The sequence below is a fragment of the Sus scrofa genome, chromosome 1 (genome assembly GCF_000003025.6).
Source record: "Sus scrofa isolate TJ Tabasco breed Duroc chromosome 1, Sscrofa11.1, whole genome shotgun sequence".
In the NCBI taxonomy this organism is placed as follows: Eukaryota; Metazoa; Chordata; class Mammalia; order Artiodactyla; family Suidae; genus Sus; species Sus scrofa.
In genome coordinates, this window is record NC_010443.5 from 122,408,654 (window position 1) to 122,433,712 (window position 25,059).

Here is a 25,059-nt window from a genome sequence, read left to right on the forward strand (position 1 = left end):
ATAAAGACTTCATCTCGAGATAATTAATCAAAACAAAATAAATAAATATGCCGGTCTGAGAGAACTGGAAATCTTTATCATCTAAGTGTATAATTAATCTTTCTGAGACTCTCATATCCCAGAATACTTTCCCACTGTTTGGGTGAGGGGCCAAAAGCAGTTGTGGTTTTAGCTGTCTTTGCACAATCGTGGAGCTGCACGCTACTGGCCAATTCCTCTCCAAATACAAAGCTCCACTGGGCTAAACGAAGAGTTGGTTTCCAAGAACAATGATCCAGAGGTGGATGGGGAAACCACTTCAGAATCCACTCCAGAGCCCTCTGTTTTCCTACGCAGCAAAATTATAATAAGTCCCGGCTCTGAGGCATAGAATCTTCTGAGGATTTAAGCAGTAGAATGGAAAAACAGTATACAATCTTCATTGAAGTCGGACTGCAGTTTTTGAATTTATTTTCCTAGTAATAATATTTTTCATAAATGTGACATTTCTGAAATGGTCAAACCCACAAAAAATAAACTGCTGTTTTCAGCCACATTAATATCCCATTCCCATGCTGCAAAGACTAAATTAAATTAACATTTTACATTTGAGAGGAAAAAAATCTTTAACTACCTGTTTTTAAAAGCAAAGCCACTGAAGAAAAAAATATATATGCACTTTCAACACAAACCACATTAACCCATGGAAAAATACATTCCAGGAGGCACTTATGAATATTTTCAAATCCACAGCATAATATCCTCCTGTCCACAGACAGTAACAGCACCCCACATGTTTATAGCTTCCCTTTCTCAGATTTCCAGGAGAAGTAAGAATGGTATTGCCTGGGTCATAATAAATGCTACTCCTCTCAAGTTGAAGCCTTTGCTTCACTCTGCCATAGTCACCATCACCTGCATTCTACTCTCCAGCCATCTATAGTGAGCTCTTGTTAACTCCAGGACCATTCAAATGACAAGATAGAGTCCATCGCTCCTTTCCTTTTCATTCCATACTCTGTATTCCTAGTTCGGATTCTTGTCCTCCCAGGTCTGAACAACTGCTCTACCTTCTAACCATGCTCCCACTCACCTCTTATCAACCTGTATACTACTGCCATAATAAATATCCCCAAACACCATTGTGATTGTGGGGTTCCTCAAAAGTCCATTGCATCAAACACTGCATTATTTCTCCATTGTCTAAGAAATGAGGGCCAACACATTCCAATCCAGCAGGACGCAGGGAGTGCTCTGAATGTGCTGGTTCCTCTCAGACCTCTTGTGGGGCATTGGTGCCACCCCTGCTTGAGATGCCGCACTCCATTACTGCCTGTCTGAGAGTGGAGGCCCAGCATCAGTATCCTACCCAGACTAGTTCTACAATTCCCAGATATCCTTCAGTGTCAGCACAAATGCCACCTCTTCCATGAAGCTCTCCCAGGACATTCCAGTCACCAGTTACTGTGTATTCCCTTCTCATCATAATTATCACACACTGCTTTAGAAGGACAAAGACCGTGCTCTTTATCTTTATAGCCCACTCTAATAGAGTGTCTTGAATATAGCAGGTTCTCAATAAGTGTCATCTTCCAGCTCCCACTCCATCAGCAAAGGAAGAACCTGAGGCTGCTTGCTGGATAAGCTGTATTTTTATGTTCATCTCTCTTTCCTAAAGAAACTACTTTCCCATTAACTTCCCAGAACTGCCCTGAAACTTTGTTTTTGGAAAAAGTAAAAGGAGCAGACAATCTCAAGTCATTTGAAAAGGAGCTCAGGGAATTGGGAGAGAGTTTTGGTCACTGAAGAGCTGAGTGAAGGACTATGGAAAATAATGGTCACACTTGCCTAGAGCTGGATGTCCTGGTATTTTAACAGGGAATGAGTTCCTGTCTTTGCTTTCTCCTATTAATAGAATTATGGGGGGGTGGGGAGGTTAATGTAAGGGGACAAAAAAGATGAAGAAGAAGCAAAGGAGTAATCAGTGCTTATCTGAAAAATAAATGAAGACTATGCTGGCCTTACTGATTGCTAATACATAGTCCCTAGAGCAGGGCTTGAATAGTTGCCTGCAACTTCATATTTGTTAAATAAAGGAATAAAAATTTGCTTCAATTTTCTTATATTATTCACTTATTTGCCAATATGATCAAAAAGTAGTAGTTACCAAATTACAGCAATAGTTGAAGCAAGTGAGAAGCTGTGTTGTGCCATGCAAATGGACCCAAAGAGATTACACAGAATGCTGCCCACAGTTTGCTTTTGACTGGTATGTACTGGAGCAGACAAGGAAGATGACCTGGGCACTGGATGGGGTTGGGGGAATGGGAGTGAGGGAGCTCTGGCTTGTGTTAAACGTGGCCCTCTTCTTAATATCCTCAAAGTAAGTATTGAAGACAACATACCTCACCACACCTGGACTTTCCCAAATGCAGGGTAGTATCAGGGAAAGTAAAAGTATTTCAATTTCACAAACATCTAATGAGATGTGCCCTCTCAAGATGCTTACAGTATAACTGTGATATCCTGAAAAAAATAAATGAGGATGTCACTATTTCACAGAAGCCCCTGATTGCAAATGTGTTTATGCAGCTCTCTGGAGACCAAGGTGAGAAGTGAATGCACATGGGCGTGAGTCTGCTTTTGCTTTCTCTGTTTTATGTGCTTCTCCATAAACAAGTAGAGTGTGCACATCAGTCTCTCCTCCTTATCAGACTCAATTTTTCTCTATTTTTTGTCCATATGACTCTTTCCCTATTCATCTTCATCTCTCTGTCCTCTTTCCTCCATAGGTCTAAAATACAGAAATGAAGCAGGTATCTTGTTATTTCTTGTGTTAATTGAGTAGAATTTTATACCCTTTGTTCTTGGAACATTTTACAGTTTCCCATTAAAAGACAAACATATTGCTCTCCTATGCAGGTGGTCCCTAGTCTTTTTCTGTTCCATCAGTGGTCCTTGAAAGAAGAAAGGCTTCACAACACTAAAGAGGGCTAATGGACTGAAGGGTGTTCATTCTTGTGGTCTCTCCACCCAATCCCCTCTTAAAGACACTATGAGAAATCATCTTCCTCAAACTTAAAAAAAAAAAACATGCAATGTCTCTGATCCAAAGGTAGAGTGGTGCCCAGTCATGTTTTCATCTAGAAACCTACTGTATGAGTGACAATCCACTGATATTTCATGTGGTTAATTTCTAATTTTTCCAAAGAGGAAATACAGGTGGCCAACAGGCACATGAAAAGATGCTCAACATTGCTAATCAAAACTACAATGAAATATCATCTCACACTGGTCAGAATGGCTATCATCAAAAAAGAAGACAGAGCAAATGTTGGCAAGGTTGTGGAGAAAGAGGAACCCTTGTACACTGTTGGTAGAAATGTAAACTGGTGCAGCCATTGTGGAAAACATTGGGGAGGTTTCTCAAAAAACCAAAATAGAACTACCATATGACCAAGCAATTCCACCCCTGGGTATATATCAAAAAAACAAACAAACAAAAACACTAATTTAAAGAGACATATGTACCCCAATGTACTTGGCAGCATTATTTACAATTGCCAAGACATGGAAACAATATATGGATGGATAAAGAAGACATGGGGTATATCTACAGATATACAGATATATACATATACATATATATATATATATATACATACACACATATATACATATACATATGTGTTTATATATAAAATAAAGTACTATTTGCCATACAAAATAATGAAATTTTGCCATTTTGCAGCAACATGGATGGCCTTGGCATTATGGTAAGTCAAATAAGTCAGACAGAGAAAGACAAATACTATATGATCCCACTTATATGTGAAATCTAAAAGATACAACAAACTAGTGAATTAGAGAAAAAAGAAGACAACTCACAGATATAGAGAAAAAACTACTGGCTACCAGTGTAGAGAGGGAAAAGGGGGCAATAGAAGGGTAGGAAATTAAAAGGTACATACTATTAGGTATAAAATAAGCTATAAGGATATACTGTAAAACACAAGGAATATGGTCAATATTTTATAATAACTGTACATGGAGTATAACCTTTACAAATTGTGAATCACTATATTGTACACCTGTACTTATATAATATTGTACAGCAACAATACTTCAATTTTTAAAAAAACATTGGAATTCCATTGCAGCACAGCAGGTTAAGGATCCGGCATTGTTACTGCAGTGGATTGGGTCACTGTTATGCACAGGTTCAATCCCTGGCCTGGGAACTTCCACATACCAGAGGAACAGCATAATGAATAAATAAATAAAAATTAAAAACCTGAATGTCTATACAGATACAATAGATCATAATTTTTGTTATCATTACTATTGATACTTGGCAACAACCTGCAAAAATCACTAGATACATGTATAGTAACTCACTTCTGCTAACTCACATGGAAAAAAATTGGAAACCAACTTGTATGGGTAGAAAGAGGTACACAGTTTCTAATTTAGAAGTTCTTTTTTTTGAAATTTTATTTTTATTTTTTTTACAGAATAAAATACATACATTTAAACACAATTACATTCACACAGATTATTATATCATGGATCTTAAGAAACAGATTAAGTGACTCCCTCTAGAGAAGTGGAATGGAAGATATGCTGAGACAAACAGGAAATTTATTCTATACTTTATCCAATTTTGTATGGCTTTCATCTTTACTATTTAGTATTATCTATTACATTTCAATTTTTCTTTAAAAATTAGCATTATATTAAAATTGTTTTTTTTTTTAATTTTCCCACTGTACAGCAAGGGGGTCAGGTTATCCTTACATGTATGCATTACAATTACAGTTTTTCCCCCACCCTTTCTTCTGTTGCAACATGAGTATCTAGACATAGTTCTCAATGCTATTCAGCAGGATCTCCTTGTAATATTATGCAACTAAAATTTATAAAGAAGAAAGCCTTATATACCATTAAATATTTTATATAGCATAATAAAAAGAATAACTTAACTGGTAAGAATAACAAAAATAATATAACCTCTGAAAATAGGTAAAATATAAAATGCATAAATTGGTTAAAAAACAGTGTAACTATATAAATATGTCCTCACAATTTGTTACATCTTATTGATTCTTCAATATAGGCATTACACCAGTCTAGGTGATGTGATAAACAAGACATTATAGACCTTACATTGTACCATGGAGAGAAATGGTTATTAATAATACAATTGTAGAACTGTATTATTTAATTGTACAGTTGTGTTATTTAATTATAATTATCATAAATTCTTGATGGAGAGGAAATCAGAATCAGATCTAAGAAGACTTCAGCATTCCAAGAATGATGTCAAATGACCCCTTTCATGGTGGATTATGCACTTATTTACTATGAGATATATTTCCTCTCCAGAGATTCCTTGTTTGTGTATCAATTGTAGATTTTTAGATTGCAGTTATTCTGAAGTTTTGATATAAGAGTCTATATGTATATGAGATTGTTTTAAGTTGTTCTATTAATTGCAAGTGCATCTCCAGTGTCCTGCATTTGTACCCACCTCTTCTCATGAATTCTGATTTTGGTGGTATAATTGTGCATGGATGATTTCATATCTTTACTGTATACATACCTTTACTGGTGAGCCTTGTCATTTGTGGAATTTTTGTTTCCTGTTGCTGTCTTTTCTTTTCTGCCTAGAGAAGTTACTTTAATGTTTGTTTTAAAGCTGGTTTAGTGTTGCTGAATTATCTTAGCTTTTGCTTATCTGTGAAGGTTTTGCTTTCTCCTTCAAATCTGAATGAGAGCCTTGCTGGGTAGAGTAATCTCAGTTGGAGGTTTTGTCCTTTCATCACGTTAAGTATGTCATGCCACTCCCTTCTGGCCTGCAGTTTCTGCTGAAAAATCTGCTGATAACCTTATCAGGGTTCCCTTGTATGTTATTTGTTTCTATTCCCTAGCTGCTTTCAATATTTTCTCTTTGTCTTTAATTTTGGTCACTTTGATTAGTATGTGTCTCGGTTATTCCTCTTTGGGTTTATTTTATATGGTACTCGTTGTGCTTCTTGGATCTAAGTGAGTGGTTCCTTTCCTAAGATAGGGAAGTTTATTTTTATTCTTTTTGGTCACATTCATGCAGAGGTTTCTGGCCAGAGATCTAACCCATGCCACAGCAGTGACCCGAGCCACAGCAATAACAATGCCAGATCATTAATGCACTGAGCCACAAGGGAACTCTAGCAAAAGTAGTTCTAAGAGGGAAATTTAGAGCAATTCAAGCTTATATCAGAAAACCAGAAAAATCTCAAATAAACAATTAACCTTACACTTCAAGCAATTAGAGAAAGAACAAACAAAATCCAAAGTTAGTAGAAGGAAAGAAATCATAAGGATCATAAATAAATGAAATGGAGACTAAAAAATAGAAAAGAACAATGAAATTAATGCTGGTTCTCTGAAAAGATAAACAAATTGATAAAACTTCAGCCAGCCTCATCAAGAAAAAAGAGAGGGGGCCCAAATCAATAAAATAAAAAATGGAAAAGAAGTTACGACCAAAGCCACAAAAATACAAAGGATCATGGAGACTACTATGAGCAATTACACACCAATAAAATAGACATCCTAGAAGAAATAGACGAATTCTTAGAAAGGGACCATCTCCCAAGACTGAACCAGGAAGAAATATAAAATATGATCAGGCCAATTACCAGTAATGATATTGAATCAGTAATTTTTTAAAAACTCCCAACAAACAAGTCGAGGACTAGATGACTTCACAGGTAAATTCTACCCAAGATTTAGAGAAGAGTTAAAACTCATTCTTCTGAAACTATCCAAAAATTGCAGAGGAAGAAACATTTCTGAACTCACTCTATGAAGCCAGCATCACCCTCATAGTAAAACCTGACAAAAGCATCACACACAAAAAGAAAATTACAGTCCAATATTACTGATGAACATAGATGCACAAATCCTCAAAAAAATATTAGTAAACCAAATCCAACCACACATTAAAAGGATCAAGTACCATGACCAAGGGGAATTTATCCCAGGGATGCAAGAACTTTTCAATATCTGCAAATCAATCAGTGTGATACACCACACTAATAAATAAAAGTCATAAAGAAGAAGAAAACCATATAATCATCCCAATAGATGCAGAGAAAGCTTTTGACAAAAGTCAACATCCATTTATGACAAAAATTCTCCAGAAAGTGGGCACAGAGGGAACCTACCTCAACATAATAAAGGACATATATGATAAAACCACAATGAACATACAACAGTGAAATGCTGAAAGAATTTTTTCTCAGCTCAGGAACAGGAGAAGGATGTCCACTCTCACCACTTTTATTCAACATAGTTCTAGAGGTCTTAGCACAGTGATCAGAAGAAAAAGAAATAAAAGGAATCCAAATTAGAAAAGAAGTAAAACTGTCACTGTTTGCAAATGAAATGATACTATAGATAGAAAACCCTAAAGATGCCACAGAAAACTACTAAAGCTCATCAATGAATTTGGTAAAGTTTCAGGATACAAAATGAATATACAGAAATCTCTTGCATTTCTATACACTAACAACAAAAGATTAGAAAAGGAAACAATCCCATTTATCATTAAATCAAAAAGAATAAAATACCTAGGAATAAACCTACCTAAGTATGCAAAACACCTTTTCTCCAAAAACTATAAGATGCTGATGAAAAAAATCAAAGATGACACAAACAGATGGAAGATATATCATGTTCTTGGATTTGAAGAATCACTATTGTCAAAATGACTATACTACCCAAGGCAATCCACAGTTTCAGTGTAATCCCTATCAAATCACCTGTAGCATCTTCATAGAACTAGAACAAAACATTTAAAAATTTGTATGGAGGAGTTCCTGTCATGGCTCAGCAGTTAACGAACCCAACTAGCATCCATGAAGACGCAGGTTCAATCCCTGGCCTTGCTTAGTGGGTTAAGGATCTGGCTCTGCCATGAGCTGTGGTGTAGGTTGCAGATGCGGCTCAGATCCCATGTTGCTGTGGCTGTGGCATAGGCCACCAGCTGCAGCTCTGATGTGACCCCTAGCCTGGGAACCTCCATATGCCATGGGTACAGCCCTAAAGAGACAAAAAGACCAAAAAAAATTTGTATATAAACACCAAAGACCCCAAATAGACAAAGCAATCCTGCTATGAAAGACAAACAGAGCTAGAAGAATCACCCTCCCTGACTTCAGACTATACTACAAAGCTACAGTCAACAAAATAGTATGTTACTGGCACAAAAACAGACTTATAGATCAATGAAACAAGATAGAAAGTATACCCAGGCACCTATGGTCAATTAATCTACAACAAAGGAAGCAAGAATATACAACAGAGAAAAGACGGTACTGAGAAAACCGACAACTGCATGTAAAAGAATGAAATTAGAATATTCTCTAATACCACAAAAATAAACTCAAAATGGATTAAAGGCCAAAATGTAAGACCAGATACTACAAAACTCCAAGAGGAAAACAGGTAGAAGAACACTCTTTGACATAAATCTCAGCAATATCTTTTTAGGTCTGTCTCATAGAGTAATGGAAATAAAAAAATAAATAAACTGGGACCTAATTAAACTTACAAGTTTTACACACCAAAGTAAATCATAAAAAATTTTTTGAAAAAAAAAAACAGAAAAGACAACATACATGATGGGAGAAAATCTGCAAATGAAGCAACCAACAAGGGATCAATCTCTAATATATACAAACAGTTCATGCAGCTCTTTACCAAAAATACAAACAACTCAATCAAAAAATGGGTAGAAGATCTAGACATGTCTCCAAAGAAGACACGCAGATGGCCAAAAACCACATGAAAAGATGCTCAACACCACTAATTTTAGATAAATGACAATGATAAAACTACTAATTTTAGAGAAATGACAATGACAAAACTACAATGAGGTATAACCTCACAGAATAGCCATTATCAGTAAGTCTACAAGTGATAAATGCTGGAGAGGGTGTGGAGAAAAGGGAACCTTCCTACATTGTTGGTGGGAGTATAAATTGATATAACCACTATGGAGAACTGTATAGAGTTTCCTTTAAAAACTAAAAATAGGGAGCTCCCTTTTGGTACAATGGGTTAAGGCCCTGGCATTGACACTGCAATGGCTTGGGTTGCTGTTGTGACACAGGTTCAATCCCTGGCCTAGGAACTTCCATGTACTGCCTACCAAAAAAATAAAAAATAAAACAATAGAACTACCATATGATCAAACAATCCAATGCCTGAGCATCTATCTGAAGAAAACCCTAATTTGAAAAGATACAGGCACCCCAACATTCATTATGGCACTATAGACAATAACTAAGAAATGGACACAACCTAAACATCTATCAACAGAGGAGTGGATAAAGAAGATGTGGTACATATATACAATGGAATACTATTAAGCCATAAAAAGGAATGAAATAACGCCATTTGCAGCAAGATGGATGGACCTGGAAATTATCATACTAAGAGAAGTCAGATAGAGAATGACAAATGTCATGTAATATCACTTATATGTGGAATCTAAATAAATGATACAAATGAACCTATTTATAAAACAGAAACGGACTAACAGACTTTGAAATCAAACTTATGGTTACCAAAGAGGAAAAAATGGGGGAGGTGGGGAGGGATAAATTAGGAGGTTGGGATTAACATATATAAACTACTATACAAAAAATAGATAATCAACAAGGAACTACTGTACAGCACAGATAACTCTATTCAATGTTCTGTAATAATCTACAGGAGAAAGGAATCTGAAGAAGAACAGATATATATGTAGAATTGAATCACTTTTGCTATACACCTGAAATTAACACGACACTGTAAATCAACTATACCTCAATATAAAATTTCAAAAATTTTTAAAGCTAGTTTAACCAAAAAAAATAAATAAAAGTAAACACATTTTAAAGATTTTATTCAACTCAGTCAATGAGGGAACTAGTAAGGTACCTTAGGTGGTTTATTTAAAAAAATAAAAACAAAAACTCTCACACAAACATATAAAAATTCCAGAATTCTCTGGCTTTTGTGGCTTTAGAATGGCTGCAGCAACCAAAAACAGGGCTAGTACTATTAGCCTTGTAGGATAAGAGGGAGATTCTGAGCTCTGGCCTACCCATGAGTGGCTCAAGTATGGACTGGTACACAGCACACAACACAGTTGTGTATGTCATTCCCACACACCACTACGGGGCTTTTCCTACAGAAGTTGAGAGTTTCAAGATGCTCTGTCTTTAAAATCATACTTAATAGTGTTATGTTTGTATTCATTCTCAGTTCCTTAAATATTTGAAGAGGCAAAGTGCACCAAAGACTAATACACACATCTGAAAGAGGAAGAGGAAAACCCAGGAAGAAGGCATCATCCCCAAGTGTCTGGGATATAGTTCAGCCCATTTCTTCCTAGAAATTAAAGAAGCTTTACTCATGGTGTGATCCTGCCCTCTGTGGCCAGACAGCTGAGAAGTCAACAGGAGCTTAGAAGCAAAAGGGAGAAGCCAGGCAGAGGGAAAAGAAAAAGAACTACATGAAAACAAATCTTCCCCACTCTTGTCTTCCAAAACAACTTAAAGCATATCTTGTGCACATAACAAAAATAAGTATTTGATTTATTCTTTTATATTTTCTTTCATAAGAATTTGTTATCTTTTTTTCCTTTGGCCCTGCCAGGGGTTCCAAGGCTACAGATCGAATCCGAGCCACTGCAGTGACAAAGCAGATCCTTAACCCACTGCACCACAAGAGGATTTCAAGAATCTGTTATCTTGTAAAAACAGAAACAAAAGACAAAAGGACTTATTTTTATTTGGCCTTATTAGAAGTCCATCACACAGATTTTAAGGATTTTTGCTCAACCAATATCTGTAAACTCTCTAAAGATTTCTAATTTCCTGTGGAGTTTCTTCTAGGCTCTTTGTAGAAAACTTTTCTTCAATATTCTTATAAGAACAACAATCAAATGTATTGAAATCAGAGAATTTAGGCACCTGATATCTTACAAGGTATTTTTAAAATCAATTTCCTTAATACTGAGAACACATAATTGGAAACTGAAATTCCTGACTGACTCCTTTTACATTGTAAAGTACCTTTACACTTCTCCATTAGAGGAAAAATAAATTACTCTTAGACTTAACTGAGACAACTTATGAGGGCTACACTTTTATCCAAAGAGAAAATTCCACAGCACTTCTCATGGCTCTTCTGTGATACAAGAGCTCATTCACATTCTTGCCAATTTGAGTTTGCTCCTTAAATTAAGCAAGCAACCAGATGCCACATGGCTTTATATCTTCTCAGGCAAAAGCACCAGAATGGAAAATAGCCAAAAGGAAATGCATTAACCACAAAATAATCTATTTTCATCACCTTCTTTAGTTTCAAGAAAAAGTCATAGCCAAGCAAAGTCAAAATCTGATATTATCTCCCTTACTTGGTACAGCATCGCTAAGGCCAGCTTATTCTTACACTGAGATAAAAAGGAACTGTGATAAGAGCACTGGATTAAGTCAAAAGACTGGGATTTGGAATCTGGCTACAGCACTTACTACCTCTCTAGTTTTGTAACTAAACATTACTCTCTGACCTCAAGTTTTCTCCTCTGTGAAATGAAGATAACATGTGCTCCAGGCTTGTTGTGAGATTCAAATCAGATGACGTGGGTGAAGCGTAATGTGCAAACCATAAACTAAATAAGTTTTTTGGCTTTTTTTTTAACTCTAGATGTCTTCCTAAAGAACAGTGTATGCCAAGTCCATGATTTTCTTTTCTGAGGAGATGTTCATTTGTGCTGGATATTAGATTCCAGTTATAAGTGATATCATATGGTATTTGTCTTTGTCTTTCTGGCTCATTTCACTCAGGATGAGATTCTCTAGTTCCATCCATGTTGCTGCAAATGGCATTATGTCATTCTTTTTTATGGCTGAGGAGCTTGGGCTTATCAGACACAACTTAGAATAGATTTACAAGGAGATCCTGCTGAGCAGCATTGAGAACTTTGTCTAGATACTCATGTTGCAACAGAAGAAAGGGTGGGGGGAAAATGTAATTGTAATGTATACATGTAAGGATAACCTGACCCCCTTGCTGTACAGTGGGAAAATTTAAAAAAATTATTAAAAAAAAAAAAGTGTATGCCACTGTCTTATACTTGCTCAACGCCGTGATTATTGCTCGTGACTTTGGAAATTACAGGATCCAAACAAATTAGTCAGCAACCAGGCAGCACTATGTCAGCATATGGTCACAGGCAAAGTGGGTAATCCAAGCAAAGAGATTCGTGTCTAGCCCGGCAGCTGCATCTAAGCAGCAGGGCCACGCCAACCTGGAGCACAATAACTCTCTCCTTTCTTAAACTAGCACCCAAACCACCCAACTCATTCTCAGCCTCAGTTTCCATTTAGTCCCTCGTGGACTCTGTTTATCCTCCAAGGAGTGTTCTTCATTTATCACTGTGCTAGATACATGTGCCCATCTCTCCTGGCTCTGTACACAGCTTTACCTTTCTCCTGGGGTGACACCTTAGGGAACATCCCTCCCAAATCAGTCTGGTCCCTGAGCTTCTAGAAACTCAGACATTATACCACACTCTTAGATAATCCCTATCTGTGGGCCAAGGCCTGACAAATAATCCTTAAATTTTTCCTAACCAGTCCCTAGTGATGGATTGTAGCCATTCTAAAAAGTGATAAGGATTTGAGGATTTTTCTCTGTGTGTGTATGTGTGTTTAATTTGAATGGCCTCTGATCATTTCGAAATATAATTTTTTAGAAATTTGGAAAGAGAAAATAGCATAGCTGTTTGGAAGTCTGGCTGGTTTAGCAGAGGCTGCAAGCCCCAGTTTGATTGTAGACATCTCTGTCTACACTCTCATCTCAAGGTCAACATCTCCCAACTCACACTCATAGCCAGGTAAAGAAACAAAGGAATTTAGGCAGAAAGAGAACATTAGATTCCATATCCACTTGAGAAAGTCATGGATTTCCATGATGGGAAAATTAGTCCAAGTCAAAACTAAGTGTAGTCAAAGTGTAGGCACCTGGAATAAAGGGATGGGGGCACCCTCCTGGGTCCCCTGCTGGAGGCATCTGTCATCTATGCCTCCATTCATACAATCTAAGTACAATACCATATTCAGTAAGAATCGCATTTCCTAACGGGTTCCAGAAGCATTTACTTAAGGTCTTAGACCAACCAAAACACAAATTCAGAAGGAAACAAGGCAAGATATAAAGGGATTTGATTTCTAAAATTTCAGCTGAGTGCCAAGAGAATTTAGCAGGAAATTTGGCTGAGATTAGATGGCTGGATTCTGAAAGTAAATCAAATGACATAAATCTAGGAGACTCTAGAATCCCACAGACTAATTTATGTCCATAGATTTTTTTAAAATTTACTCTAAAAGCAAAAGGGGGAATCTTTTGAAAATGACAGAATGATAAAATGGATTCATTCATCCAACATAGGTTTACTGAGTACGCACAAAACCTAAGCAAATTATAGAAAGTGATGCAAGTGGGCCAGTGGGGAGGTTATTTTAGATAAAGTGGTAACATTAAGTATTCATCATTTTTACAACAACAATGAAATCATTATTCTTTGGGGGAATAAAACTTAAATATATACATAAATAGCAATGCAGGTCCTATATTTGGCAAATTATCTTTTGTGTTTTCCAAGGTTGTCTGGGAAATTAATTTATTTCCAACAACGTTTATTAAAAAAAAAAAAAAGAAGGGGAGGAAAGGCAAGATGCAGAGAAAAAAGGAACACTGATACAGAGAAAAAGGAACAATGAGGATACAGAAAAAGAAAACAGAGGTCAGATATGAAAAGGATTACATTGAGCTTTTAAAATAGGTAAGAATTGTGTTTCAGAAAAGAAGAAAGAGCAGTGAAGTTTAGGATTTAAAGGTCCAGAGGTGAGACCAAGAAGCAATTAGTGAGTGGAATGGTTCAGCCAGGACAACACTGTCCAAATGGGCATGTATGGGCTCAAGTGGGAGACAGGACAGAACAGAGTTAAGGGCAAACTGAGGAGAAACTTAACATCCATGTTCAGGAGTTCAGGCAATGAAGTAATGGTTAGACTCTTAAGGTTTCTGAACTAAATGACACCATGAAAAGATTGCTTTAAGATCATCTGACAGTGAATATTCTCAATGTCTATTAAGGTTTCTTGGCCTCTTCACCAAAAACTCCAAATTCTAATTGTATAATTGGGGTCTTCACCTATTCTGTATCTCTATTTAGATGCCTTGCCTTATCACCAGACAAATTCAGTTATTTATATAAACTCATCATCTTGCTTCCAACATCATTTCCCACACCATAATTCCCAAACTTTCCCACCAAGCATACTTCAGCCATCCTTAGCTTCTATTTCTTCTCTTCTTCCTTTTAGTTCCTCCCTCCTTCTCTTCCTTTCTAGATACAGGCAACCATCAATTCCATCCTTCATGGTCTTCAGAATCTACCCATTGAGCTATCCATCAACAATGTCCTGTTTGAGGCCTTTCTGTGAAGGAGGGTAGAACAATAGTCCCCTAATTAGCATCCCTTTAGTTATTTTTGGCATCCAACTCATACTGTACACAACACCTCCTGATACATATTTTCAAATACCCCACTTGTGTCTCTGTCTTTGTCCAGCCTCTACTGGCCTCTACTCCTTGCCCTGAATGGCCTGTTACCCCTTTTGGCCTGGGAGTCCATAACTTTCTTTTAAGATCCAGCTCAAATTCAAGACACATTCTCCAGGCATTTGATCACTCTCCCCTTCTCACTCTCAGGACTCTTGATACACACTTTATTACAGTGGGTGTTATTTACTGGGCCTGCTATGTGGCACCCTCCTCCATTAGACACTAGGTCACTATAAGGTGGAGATCATGTCCTGCCTATCTCTGTATCCCATTATCCAGCAGAATACCCAGCCTAGTGAAGTTAATGCATATATTTGCTGAATTAAAGAACTGGGACAATGTCTTAAGTCAAAGAATAAAGGCTATTCCCCTGGAAGCCCTCCCTATCCAATGGCCCACCCCAACTTCTTCATTCAATAAACATTTATTCATTCCCCATTGTCCATAAAATAAATACACACAGTATTTCACAAGGCATTGGTGATATGGGCCTACCTACAAATTCAACCTGATATATCACTCACCACTATGAACACTGTTTTCAAAAAACACTCAACTATCTGTACTTCTCTGGATTTATAATCCTCTCTTATGCCTCTTTACCTGCTGTTTTGTCTGCCTGGAAGTCTGACTGCCTGTCTACCTAGGAAAATTCTTTCATTTTTTTGTTTTTTGTTTTTTGGTCTTTTTGCCTTTTCTTGGGCCGCTCCCGCAGCATATGGAGGTTCCAGGCTAGGGGTCGAATCAGAGCTATAGCTGCCAGCCTACGCCAGAGCCACAGCAACGCAGGATCCGAGCCACGTCTGCGACCTACACTACAGCTCACAGCAATGCCAGATCCTCAACCCACTGAGCAAGGCCAGGGATCAAACCCGCAACCTCATGGTTCCTAGTCGGATTCGTTAACCACTGAGCCACAACGGGAACTCCTACCTAGGAAAATTCTATTTATTTTCTAACTTTTGTCTGGTTGCTGCCTCCTAAGTCAAGCCAACTCTCACTCCTTTCTTTTCTGGTCTCCCTAGACCCAAGAACACCTCTCTCGCTGCACTCATTACTCTACACTGGATCAGTTTTTTCTTAATCTGTTTCCACCATTACTTCATCAACTCCTTGAGCATCAAACCCTATGTGTTCCCAATGCATAGCCTCAGAGCCTAGAGGAGGGGCAGGAGAGGGAAGAGAAATAATAAAAGTAGCTGACATGTATGAGCACCCCCTGACCAAGCATTGTTCTTAGCACATTACACAGAGTAATTTTTTTGGTGGGGAGGGCTCCTAAGAGGCCAATTTCATGGTAAAACTGAGGTAACAGAAAGGTTAAGAACTTGCAAATCCATTCACAAACCTACTAAGTGAAGAAGCCCCAGGGATCTTGGACAGTATAGACCATTTGGTCTATAGCCTTTCTAGAGTAGTAGCAACAAACTTTCTCTGCCAAGGGCCAGATGGTAAATATTTTAGGTTTTGTGGGCTATTCATACTCAGTCACAACTACTCAGCTCTCCCACTGCAGTGCAAAAGCAGCCATAACCCATATAGCTGTGTTCCAGCAAGAGCTTCTTTTACAAAAACAGATGGCAAGTCTGATTAGGTCTGTAGGCCAGTTTGTTCATTTAGAAATTCAATAAATGTCCATCAAATTAAATCAGATCTAACAATGTTGGAAACCAAAACCTTCTTCTTGCCCTCAAATGATTCCCTCATCTTATCTTAAAGCTATCAGCAGCTGCAGCCTTTAAGACATTATTTGACCAGCAAATCCACTATAGGCACTCAATAACCAGAGGTAGAATTGAAATGAATGGGATGGAAATGGGGCTCCAAGGCTGATCTTTGTGCTAAACTCCCACCCCTCAACTCTACCTCAAGAGGCTGTTGAATCTTAGCTAGATGACCCTGCCCCCAGCACTGACTTCCCACAAAGAGACAACCTTTACTTCTAAGAAGATAAACTACTCCAAAGCTCCCTCTGTACCTCCAACTCTTACATGGCCTCCATCTCAGGTATCTGCTGTTATCAGTATAAAAATAATATTACTTGAAATCAGCAGGCGAACAGAAAAGGCTTCCACACTTAAGTGGGCCATAGGTCTGAGCCTAAGCAGTGAAGACTTCCTAGTATTCCAGAATGTTGTTCTATAGCACTCATGAGCACTGCTCTAACATAGATCTTTTTACATAAGTAATATCATAATCAGAGAAAAATGGATATTGAAAAAAGCATGAAAAGAGAAGCTTAATGAATTGTGAACTTCTTAAGGGCAGGAAGCGTGTATTACTCACGTTTGCCTAGCCAGAAAACCTGGCATAGAGCAGAATAGGAAATGTCTGATTAATGAATGAATGAATTTAATGAAGTCAAAAATCTAGATAATTTTTTTGTCTTTTTTTTAGGGCTGTACCCGTGGCATATGGAGGTGCTGGGGGTCAAATCTGAGTTGCAGCTGTCAGCCTACACCACAGCCACAGCAACTCAGAATCCAAGCCATGTCTTCGACCTACACCACAGCTCATGGCAACGTCGGATCCTTAACCCACTGAGCAAGGCCAGGGATCAAACCTGCGTCCTCATGGATACTAGTCGGATTAATTACCACTGGGCCACGATGAGAACTCCAGGAATCTAGATAATTAAGTTTGCCAATACACACACACACACACGCTCTCCAAATTACTTCAAGCATGCTTCAGGATCAGTGAAATCCCTGCGGACATTGGAAACTTTCCAGCTCTGAGTGAGGGAACAACCCACAACCTGGCTTTCTCCAGCAGACTCACCATCTTGAGTGTTTGGACTCAGGATTTGGGTCTTGAGTTCCTGCAGGCTGATTCCCAGACACTGGCAGACCTCCTCAGGGCTATAGGGCTCAGGGTGAAGCGTATCCTCTGTGATCAACAGCATTTCTTCCAAACTGACCCCGAGTTTGGCCTGCACCTCCTCCAGCCGCAGCACTTTGTCCCACTGCAAGCTTCTGTGCTTCGCCAGGAGCTGCAAGTTCAAACCAAGAGAATGGTCAGTTTCCATTTCAGAAATTGATATGTATGCACTATTTGAACGAACCAAATTCAACTTCAAGCTTTTTTTTTTTTTTCATTCAGCCTATCTACATTTCCCACCATTGCCTAAAAGTGCACGTTGAGCTCAGATGTTTCATATTAAACATGCTTGTATGACACTCACAGACTAGTTAAGTATTTTTTCTAAGAAAACTAATCCCCCACTGATTTTTTTTTGCCTCTCACCACTTTCCCTCAGGACTATTTCTTAGAATAATTTTGTTCTTTTATCTCTATTCAGTTCATCCTTAATACACCACTCTCAGTAAAGTCCACAGAGAACTACTGCAATCTCACCTGAATTGGGTCCTGAGATAGACATCATAGGCCCAATTTCATTAGAGCACTTCCTGTTTACCACATGCCTCTTTGAAATGGCTAATGAATTTAAGTATCTGGGCATTTGGAGTCATGTCCCAGATTTTAAATGAAAACCTCACTGGTGACCTCATAAAAAAACCACTCTGTTAGGTCTTTGTAGTAGTAGAGCTATATGTTTCTCTACCCTCAAGAAAAGAGTTTCACTTCCAAATGCATCCTGAGGCACTCCCTCAACACACTGGAGAGGGTTAGGAATAAAACAAACTTTGTAACTAGGTCCACTCATGGTAACTGCAGTCTAGAATATGTGTCCCTCCTTCTCCTCAACCTCTGACTTAGCCCTTCAGAGCAGGTGACAGTCAAAACTGAAAATACCTCTCACCCTGAGGTCTATAAAATTCATTCTCAGGATATGAGGATCACAGGTGTGGACAGGGCAAACAGCAAAAAGAAGCAGGCAAAAGAGAGGGAAATGTGCATCTGATTTATTCTTCTATTATGCGGATGATTTGATTTTCTTTCTTTTTGACAGGAAGCAGGATTTACCAAAAGACCATTGTACTTTGGTCGGGGCCACTCACTTCTGAAGAATGTTAATCACAGTTTTCTTATATTCATTAATCTTCTCTTTAAAACTCTGGCTCTTACATTTGAAAGGAGTTAATGATTTTAAAGCAGAACTGAGGAAAGAGACAATACAATTAAATTTTTCTGTTCAATTATTTCACAGAACATGGTGCCATTTTTAAAACAAGGGCATAAGCTAAGATCTTTCTTCTGACCTTGTTTGCTTAGCACATTTAGTTAATGTTTATTAGCACTGCAGGCTTGACACTTCCATAGACTGACTCATTCATTCATTCATTTAACTTATTCATTCATGGTCCATATTCCAATGTATTCCAAAAAAAAAAAAAAAACTTGAGAAAACTTATAAGGACACACAAAAAAGAAAACCATACAATATATTTGTTTTATACAGAAATGAATGATCTCCTAGAATGATGCCTTCTTGAAACAGAGACCCAAATCCAACTGAGATAAGCAATAAAGCTAACAGAAATAATTCACACTTGTATTGTGCTGTATGATTAAAAATACACTCTTCATCTTTGACAACTCTATGAGATAGGTATTATTACTCTATTTAAGAGATGAGAGTGACTTGCCCAAAGTCACCTAACTAGTAAGAACTGAGTTGGAAATTGAACCTGGGACCCACAGTCACATTCTCAATGGGCTATCATTGATATCTATGTCACACTTCTCATATTGGTGAAAAGCAGCACTCAAGTCTTAGAAATGTGTTTCTAAACACAAACTAAGATTTGTGTTGGAAGTGAATAGTCCAGTGTTTTAAAACTTTGATAAATGGGTTCCTTCTAAAATAAGAAGGTAGCCATTCCCATCATGGCTCAGTGGTTAATGAACCCGACTAATATCCATGAGGATACAGGTTCGATCTGTGGCCTTGCTCAGTGGGTTAAGGGTCTGGCATTGCCATGAGCTGTGGTGCAGGTCACAGACTTGGCTTGGATCCCGTGTTACTGTGGTTGTGGTGTAGGCCAGCAACTACAGCTCTGATTTGACCCCTAGCCTGGGAACCTCCATATACCGTGAGTGTGGCCCTAAAAAGACAAAAAATTTAAAATAAAAAAATAAAATAAGGTAAAGGAGAAAAAACAAAGAATGGGCTCGCAGTGGTGAGAGTGCTCTCTTCCTAAGAACATTTCAATAAACGCATCTCATCCCAGATCCCTGGCCAGGCTTGAACAAGTCCCACTGCCTCAGGCCCCTGACCCCAGGAAACTGGCCCAGGATTGTGTGGGCACAAAGCCTTTAAGGGATTCCTGAGGCCCATAAAGTTGTGTTCAAAGGCAGCCTCCCTTTATGCTTTTGTTCTATGAACAGAGGCACCAACATTCACTCCAGTGATAGATACCCCAGTTCACACTTGGGTCCCCTTAACTCTCAGCAAGAGGGTCCACACAGGCAATTTGGTGTGTATTTCAATTAAGGATGAAATCTACCACATGCCCTCAACGACAGCTGCACAGCCGTCTCTGAAGAGAGCACTACACTGTGGGAGTAAAAGAGGAAAGCCACATAAGCCCTTTGAAATTTGGCTCAGGAAACAGAAAGATGACTTGCAGATGAGCGAAGTGGGTGGGTAAGATCTGCTGCCCAAAGACAGACCTTCAAGAGAGAATCTGCTGCTCACAGCCCTGGTGCCTGGTCTACTTCACATTTGTGAAGCAGGGCTAGGGGTCAAGATCATTCTGTGACCAGTTCCTCACTCAGCAGCAGGCTGGGGATAGAAGAGAAAGTGGTTCTCAGTCAACATCCACCACTTTCTGTTCACCACTGTGAACATCGGGTGTTTATCAGACACCGTACCTGGAAGATTCCTGAGCCTGGCTGATGCTCTGTGGAAAAAACAGGCTGAGAATACTCTGTCCACAGTCATGGTAAGAGGCAGATAAATAGTGCTAGGATCCTACCTTAGGCTGGTTTCTCTTGGAATCAGGCCCTGAGACAAGTATTTGGTGGGGGAGGGTGATGCCAAGAAGTGTCAGTAGAGGGGTAGAAAATGAGACAAGAAGAGAAGCCAATGCGAGGTGCAATGACTTGGGAGGTGAACCTGGACCTGCTGGGCCCTCCAGGACCTGTGTGTATAAAGCTCGGATGTGTCCTACTCCTAGGCAAGAAAGATCAGATATGGAGCCACTAAATCTTATCATTGGTAAGGGGCTGATTCCAAGGGGCTTAGCTCCCTAGACTTGTATACGTCCCAGTGCAAACTCAGCACTCTGCTGCAGCTAGAAAACATCCTGTCAGAGAGGGTCACTGGGGCTTCTAATAAGAGGGCGTGGGAGGAGAGTGCAAAGATGTGGACCCTCCCTCAGGAGCATGTCTGTCAGAATCCAACTCTCTCTGACTTTCTCATCACATTTTGCAGGGTTAGCAAATCAACAGGGAAAGCAGCAATTTTTTCTCCTTACCAGGTCAGCAAAGAATAACATTTCTAATCCCTTCTTTGACAAGTTGCATTCTGCACAACAAAAGCAGTTGCACTGTTATTGTTTCTGGTTCTATAAATCACACATACTTATTTTTTTAATTTGAAAAAAAATACATGACAATTTGAAGTTTAACAACAATTACAACATAAAATAACTTATCTATAATCATCCCAATGAGATAACCACTATCTCCCAGCAGGTAACCATATTATTATACATTTTATATGCATTCCTTTTGCATACCTACACATAGTCTGATACAATGGGATCATACTTAACTGTTTTTACTGTGCATACTTGGTGTGTGTGTGTGTGTGTGAGGGGGGGGGGTACTTATTTCCCTGTTACCTGCTTCTAACCACATAGAGCCATTCCCTGGTCTAGAACCATCATGGACACACTCACAACATTGACTTTTCCCCCAGTGTTAGCCATTCCCTCTTCTCCATACTAGTTTGCAGGCCAGAGAATACATCTGAAGAAACCTGACAACTGTGCAGAATAGCTCTACCACAATCTTCACTGCACCCCTGGCACAGCCGGCCTTTTTCTAAGGCGTCCTGAGCATCTTGTGCTCTGATCTCACCCACACCCCACTCTTCAGGGGCACAATGGAAACAGCAGGGGTGGGAAATGGGGACCCCTGCTGGCTACCTCACATAATACGATGATAATAAAAGTACTTAGAACCTTGCCTGGCCCAGAAGAGGCATTCTGAGGGTCAAGCTTCCTGACCATTCCACCTTCCCCTCCCTCTCTAGCTAGGGCTCTCCCACCTGACACCTTTCCCTATGCCTTCAAACATATGCATGTTTTCCTGTCTTCAAATTCCTATTCCTACTAAAAACTACTGCTCTTCATTTCTCCTTCTCATTTATTGTCCAACATCTAGAACCAGCGACCCCTAGTCACTGCTTCTGGGACCTCAGTGAACACTCTAACTATTGAATATGTCCTCCAAAGGTCCTTCTTATCTCTAAAACCACTTCGAAACCCACAGGAATTCACTCAGTTCTCTTATTTGTTAATGAATCAGTGGCTTCTGGCACTTTTCACTATGTACCTTCTTCAAATTCCCTGTATAATTGGCCTCTGTAGCACTGAATTTTCCTGGTTTCCCTTTCACCACTCTGGTCCTTACATTTCCATCCAGCAGTTTTCTCCCTTTATTATTATCAGAGCCATCTTCCAAGTTTAACCCCTGGCCTTCTGCTCTTTCTCTTGCCTCAGTAAACTGAACTTAGTCCTTGGTTTCAACTATTATCTCAAAACAAATACACCCATGGAGGAGTTCCTGTTCTGCCTCAAGCAGTAATGAAGCTGACTAGCATCCATGAGGATGCAGGTTCAATCCCTGGCCTCGCTCAGTAAGCTGCAGTATAGATCGCAGATACGGCTTGGATCTGGCATTGCTGTGGCTATGGTGTAGGCCAGCAGCTGCAGCTCTGATTAGACCCCTAGCCTGGGAACCTCCATATGCCAGGGGTTGGACCCTAAAAAGAAAATAAGAGAGGGAGGGAAGGAGGGAGAGAGGGAGGGAGGGAGGAAGGGAGGGAGGGAAAGAGGAAGGAGGGAGGGAAAGAGGAAGGAGGGAGGGGAAAAGGAAGGAAGGAAGGAAGGAAGAGAAAATCCCATGGAGAGGTACATCACTCCCACTTTCCTATCACCTCCCATCCTGCCTTCCCCATATCATCAGTGGAAGCACTATGCTTCCCACCCATCATTCCAGCCTAAAACTATAGCCCATTTTGACTTAACACTTAGCTTTCACTTATGCATGTCTGCATGCAATGCATGTTCACTGCACTGAATAAGGTACTCACGGCTCTTGACTGCATGGAGCTCACAGTCTACCTGAGAATACAGGTATCAGGTAATAATTATACTGTGAAGAACTTACTCCATTTGTGATAAACTGCTGTAATAGAAAAATACACAATGTGGCAAGAGCATGTAACACAATGGATATGGGGAGGGTGGTCAGGTAAAACTTCTTCAGAATAATGACATTTAGGCCAAAAGGAAGAGTAAAAACCCAATCATAGAGACTTATACCTGACCCTTTTCTAGGTTCAGTCATAGTTCCTTTCATATGCCTCACTTCTACCCCATCCCCAAAGACAATTTAAGACCCACTTCTCTTCAACCAGGCAAAAGTCCTGCTGCCAGATTAATATTTCTAAAATACCTTTCTAATAACATTAGAGGCTCCCCACTGCTTCCGGGACCAAGCCTGGGGGATCCTCAGCACAGTACTGAAGGCCATGCAACAACCTGGTTCTGCTAAACACATCAGTGGGCTTTCATGCTCTGCCCTGCAGCTGGGACGCACCATCCTCTGGGAATGCTCCACACCAGCATCTTGGCAGAGTGAGCTCCACTGAATCAATAGGCTGAGTACAACTGGCTACATTCCTAGAGATTTGGTTTTTCTCCACTCAAATTCAAGGAAACTGCAGAAGTCCTGAGAAAATTATACCCACTTCTCCTCACCAGACAGAGAATAAGCTCCATATTGACCACTAAGTGGCAGGAGCTAAAAAACAGGATGAGTGATGGCCCCTGACCAGACAGGCTCTGTAAAAAATTACACTGTAAATTTTCCTTGAAGCATCAGAGAACCACATGAAACTCTCTCCTTCATTGCTTCACATGGTGCCACAAGGAGCTCAGGGTATGTAAAATACAAGAGCATAATTTCTCCTCCCTTTTTGTCTTCCCATAATACTTATTATCAGCATCACACACTTTATCCCTCAATGTAATTAAGGGTTACTCTGTTTCATAGACATTAAAAATTTATGGAAAAGTTTAAGCCAATGAATATGTGTAAAATATAAAAAATGTTGTGCTCATTAAAGATTTCTGGCTACTTTTTTCACTTAAGAACATAAAAATGTGCTTCATTTAAAAGTATCATTTATGCAAGAAAATAATAATAAATCTCTATTGTGTTTGCTTTGAAATATTTTATTTATTTACTTATTTTTTAAAAGTCATATAACTACATGAAACATTTTAAATTTGAGTTCAAATGCCTCTATAAGACTCTGACTTTTAATGGATCTGCACCAATTAGCCTGGAGAAGCTATTGGAAAGAGCAGACCAGGGACAAAGAGAGAGAAAGGAAACTTAAGAACAGAAAAAACTATCACCCTTAAAGCAAAACAAAGAATGTATATCTATGTATAGTGGGTCACTTTGTTGTACAGCAGAAACTGACAGAGCACTGTAAATCAACTCTAATAAAAAAAATTAAAAAGAAAATCATCTTTAGCGATTTAGTGTACATTCCTGTACTAAGTAGATACCAAAGGTACTCATTTTCAAAAAGGGAGCTTAGGGAAATAGGAAGACAGGAGAAATAAATATTATTTATTACATTTTGCCATGTGGAGCCAACCTAATCTGCCTCACTTCAAAACTACTCTGATTTGTCATTTTGCCACTGCCACTTCATTTTTATTGTCTGAAAGCAGAAAATTTGCTCAGATTAAGACAGGTTTCTTTACTTTTTTATGTGGGAGTTATTTCCTGATTTAATGAGATCATTTCCAAACAAAAATTATATTTATTCATACGTTGTTGAAAATGAAGGATTGTAAGGAAAATATGCTTAGCAGAATTCCAGCCTATATTCCTGAGGCAAGAGCATATTCGTAACATCAAGAGTTACCTGTGTTGCCCATGTTAGTAGTTTTATCTTTATTTCCCTTTTGCATATAACCTTGGATTCTAGTGATTTTGCAGTAACATGATTTAGAAAACATACTCCATCTTGATAAAATCTTTCACTTTTCTTCTTCCCATATTTTAAGAGAGAAAAATCCAAAGTACTTAAAATAATGTGTTTTATCGACATCACTTGGGAGGAGTATGTGACAAAAAGCCAAACTCAGATGCCAATTTCACTGAAAAAACTACCGCTAAAATACATATAGAGTTACACAGTTTAACTCAGAAGACAGCCTCAAGAACAAAGGGTTCTGCAATGGATTAAGGTTT

The 25,059-nt window shown here is 38.8% G+C and overlaps 1 protein-coding gene across 8 annotated transcripts in view; it reads right to left on the minus strand.

Moving 5' to 3' along the window:
- Nucleotides 1-25,059, minus strand: part of GALK2 (galactokinase 2) — a 171,672-nt gene that overhangs the window by 38,038 nt on the left and 108,575 nt on the right. For all 8 annotated transcript variants that reach the window (XM_003121519.6, XM_021073702.1, XM_021073712.1 and 5 more), the window contains one exon: nucleotides 17,431-17,641. In XM_003121519.6, the coding sequence (XP_003121567.4) occupies nucleotides 17,431-17,641 (211 nt within the window). The remainder of the gene's footprint in view (nucleotides 1-17,430; nucleotides 17,642-25,059) is intronic.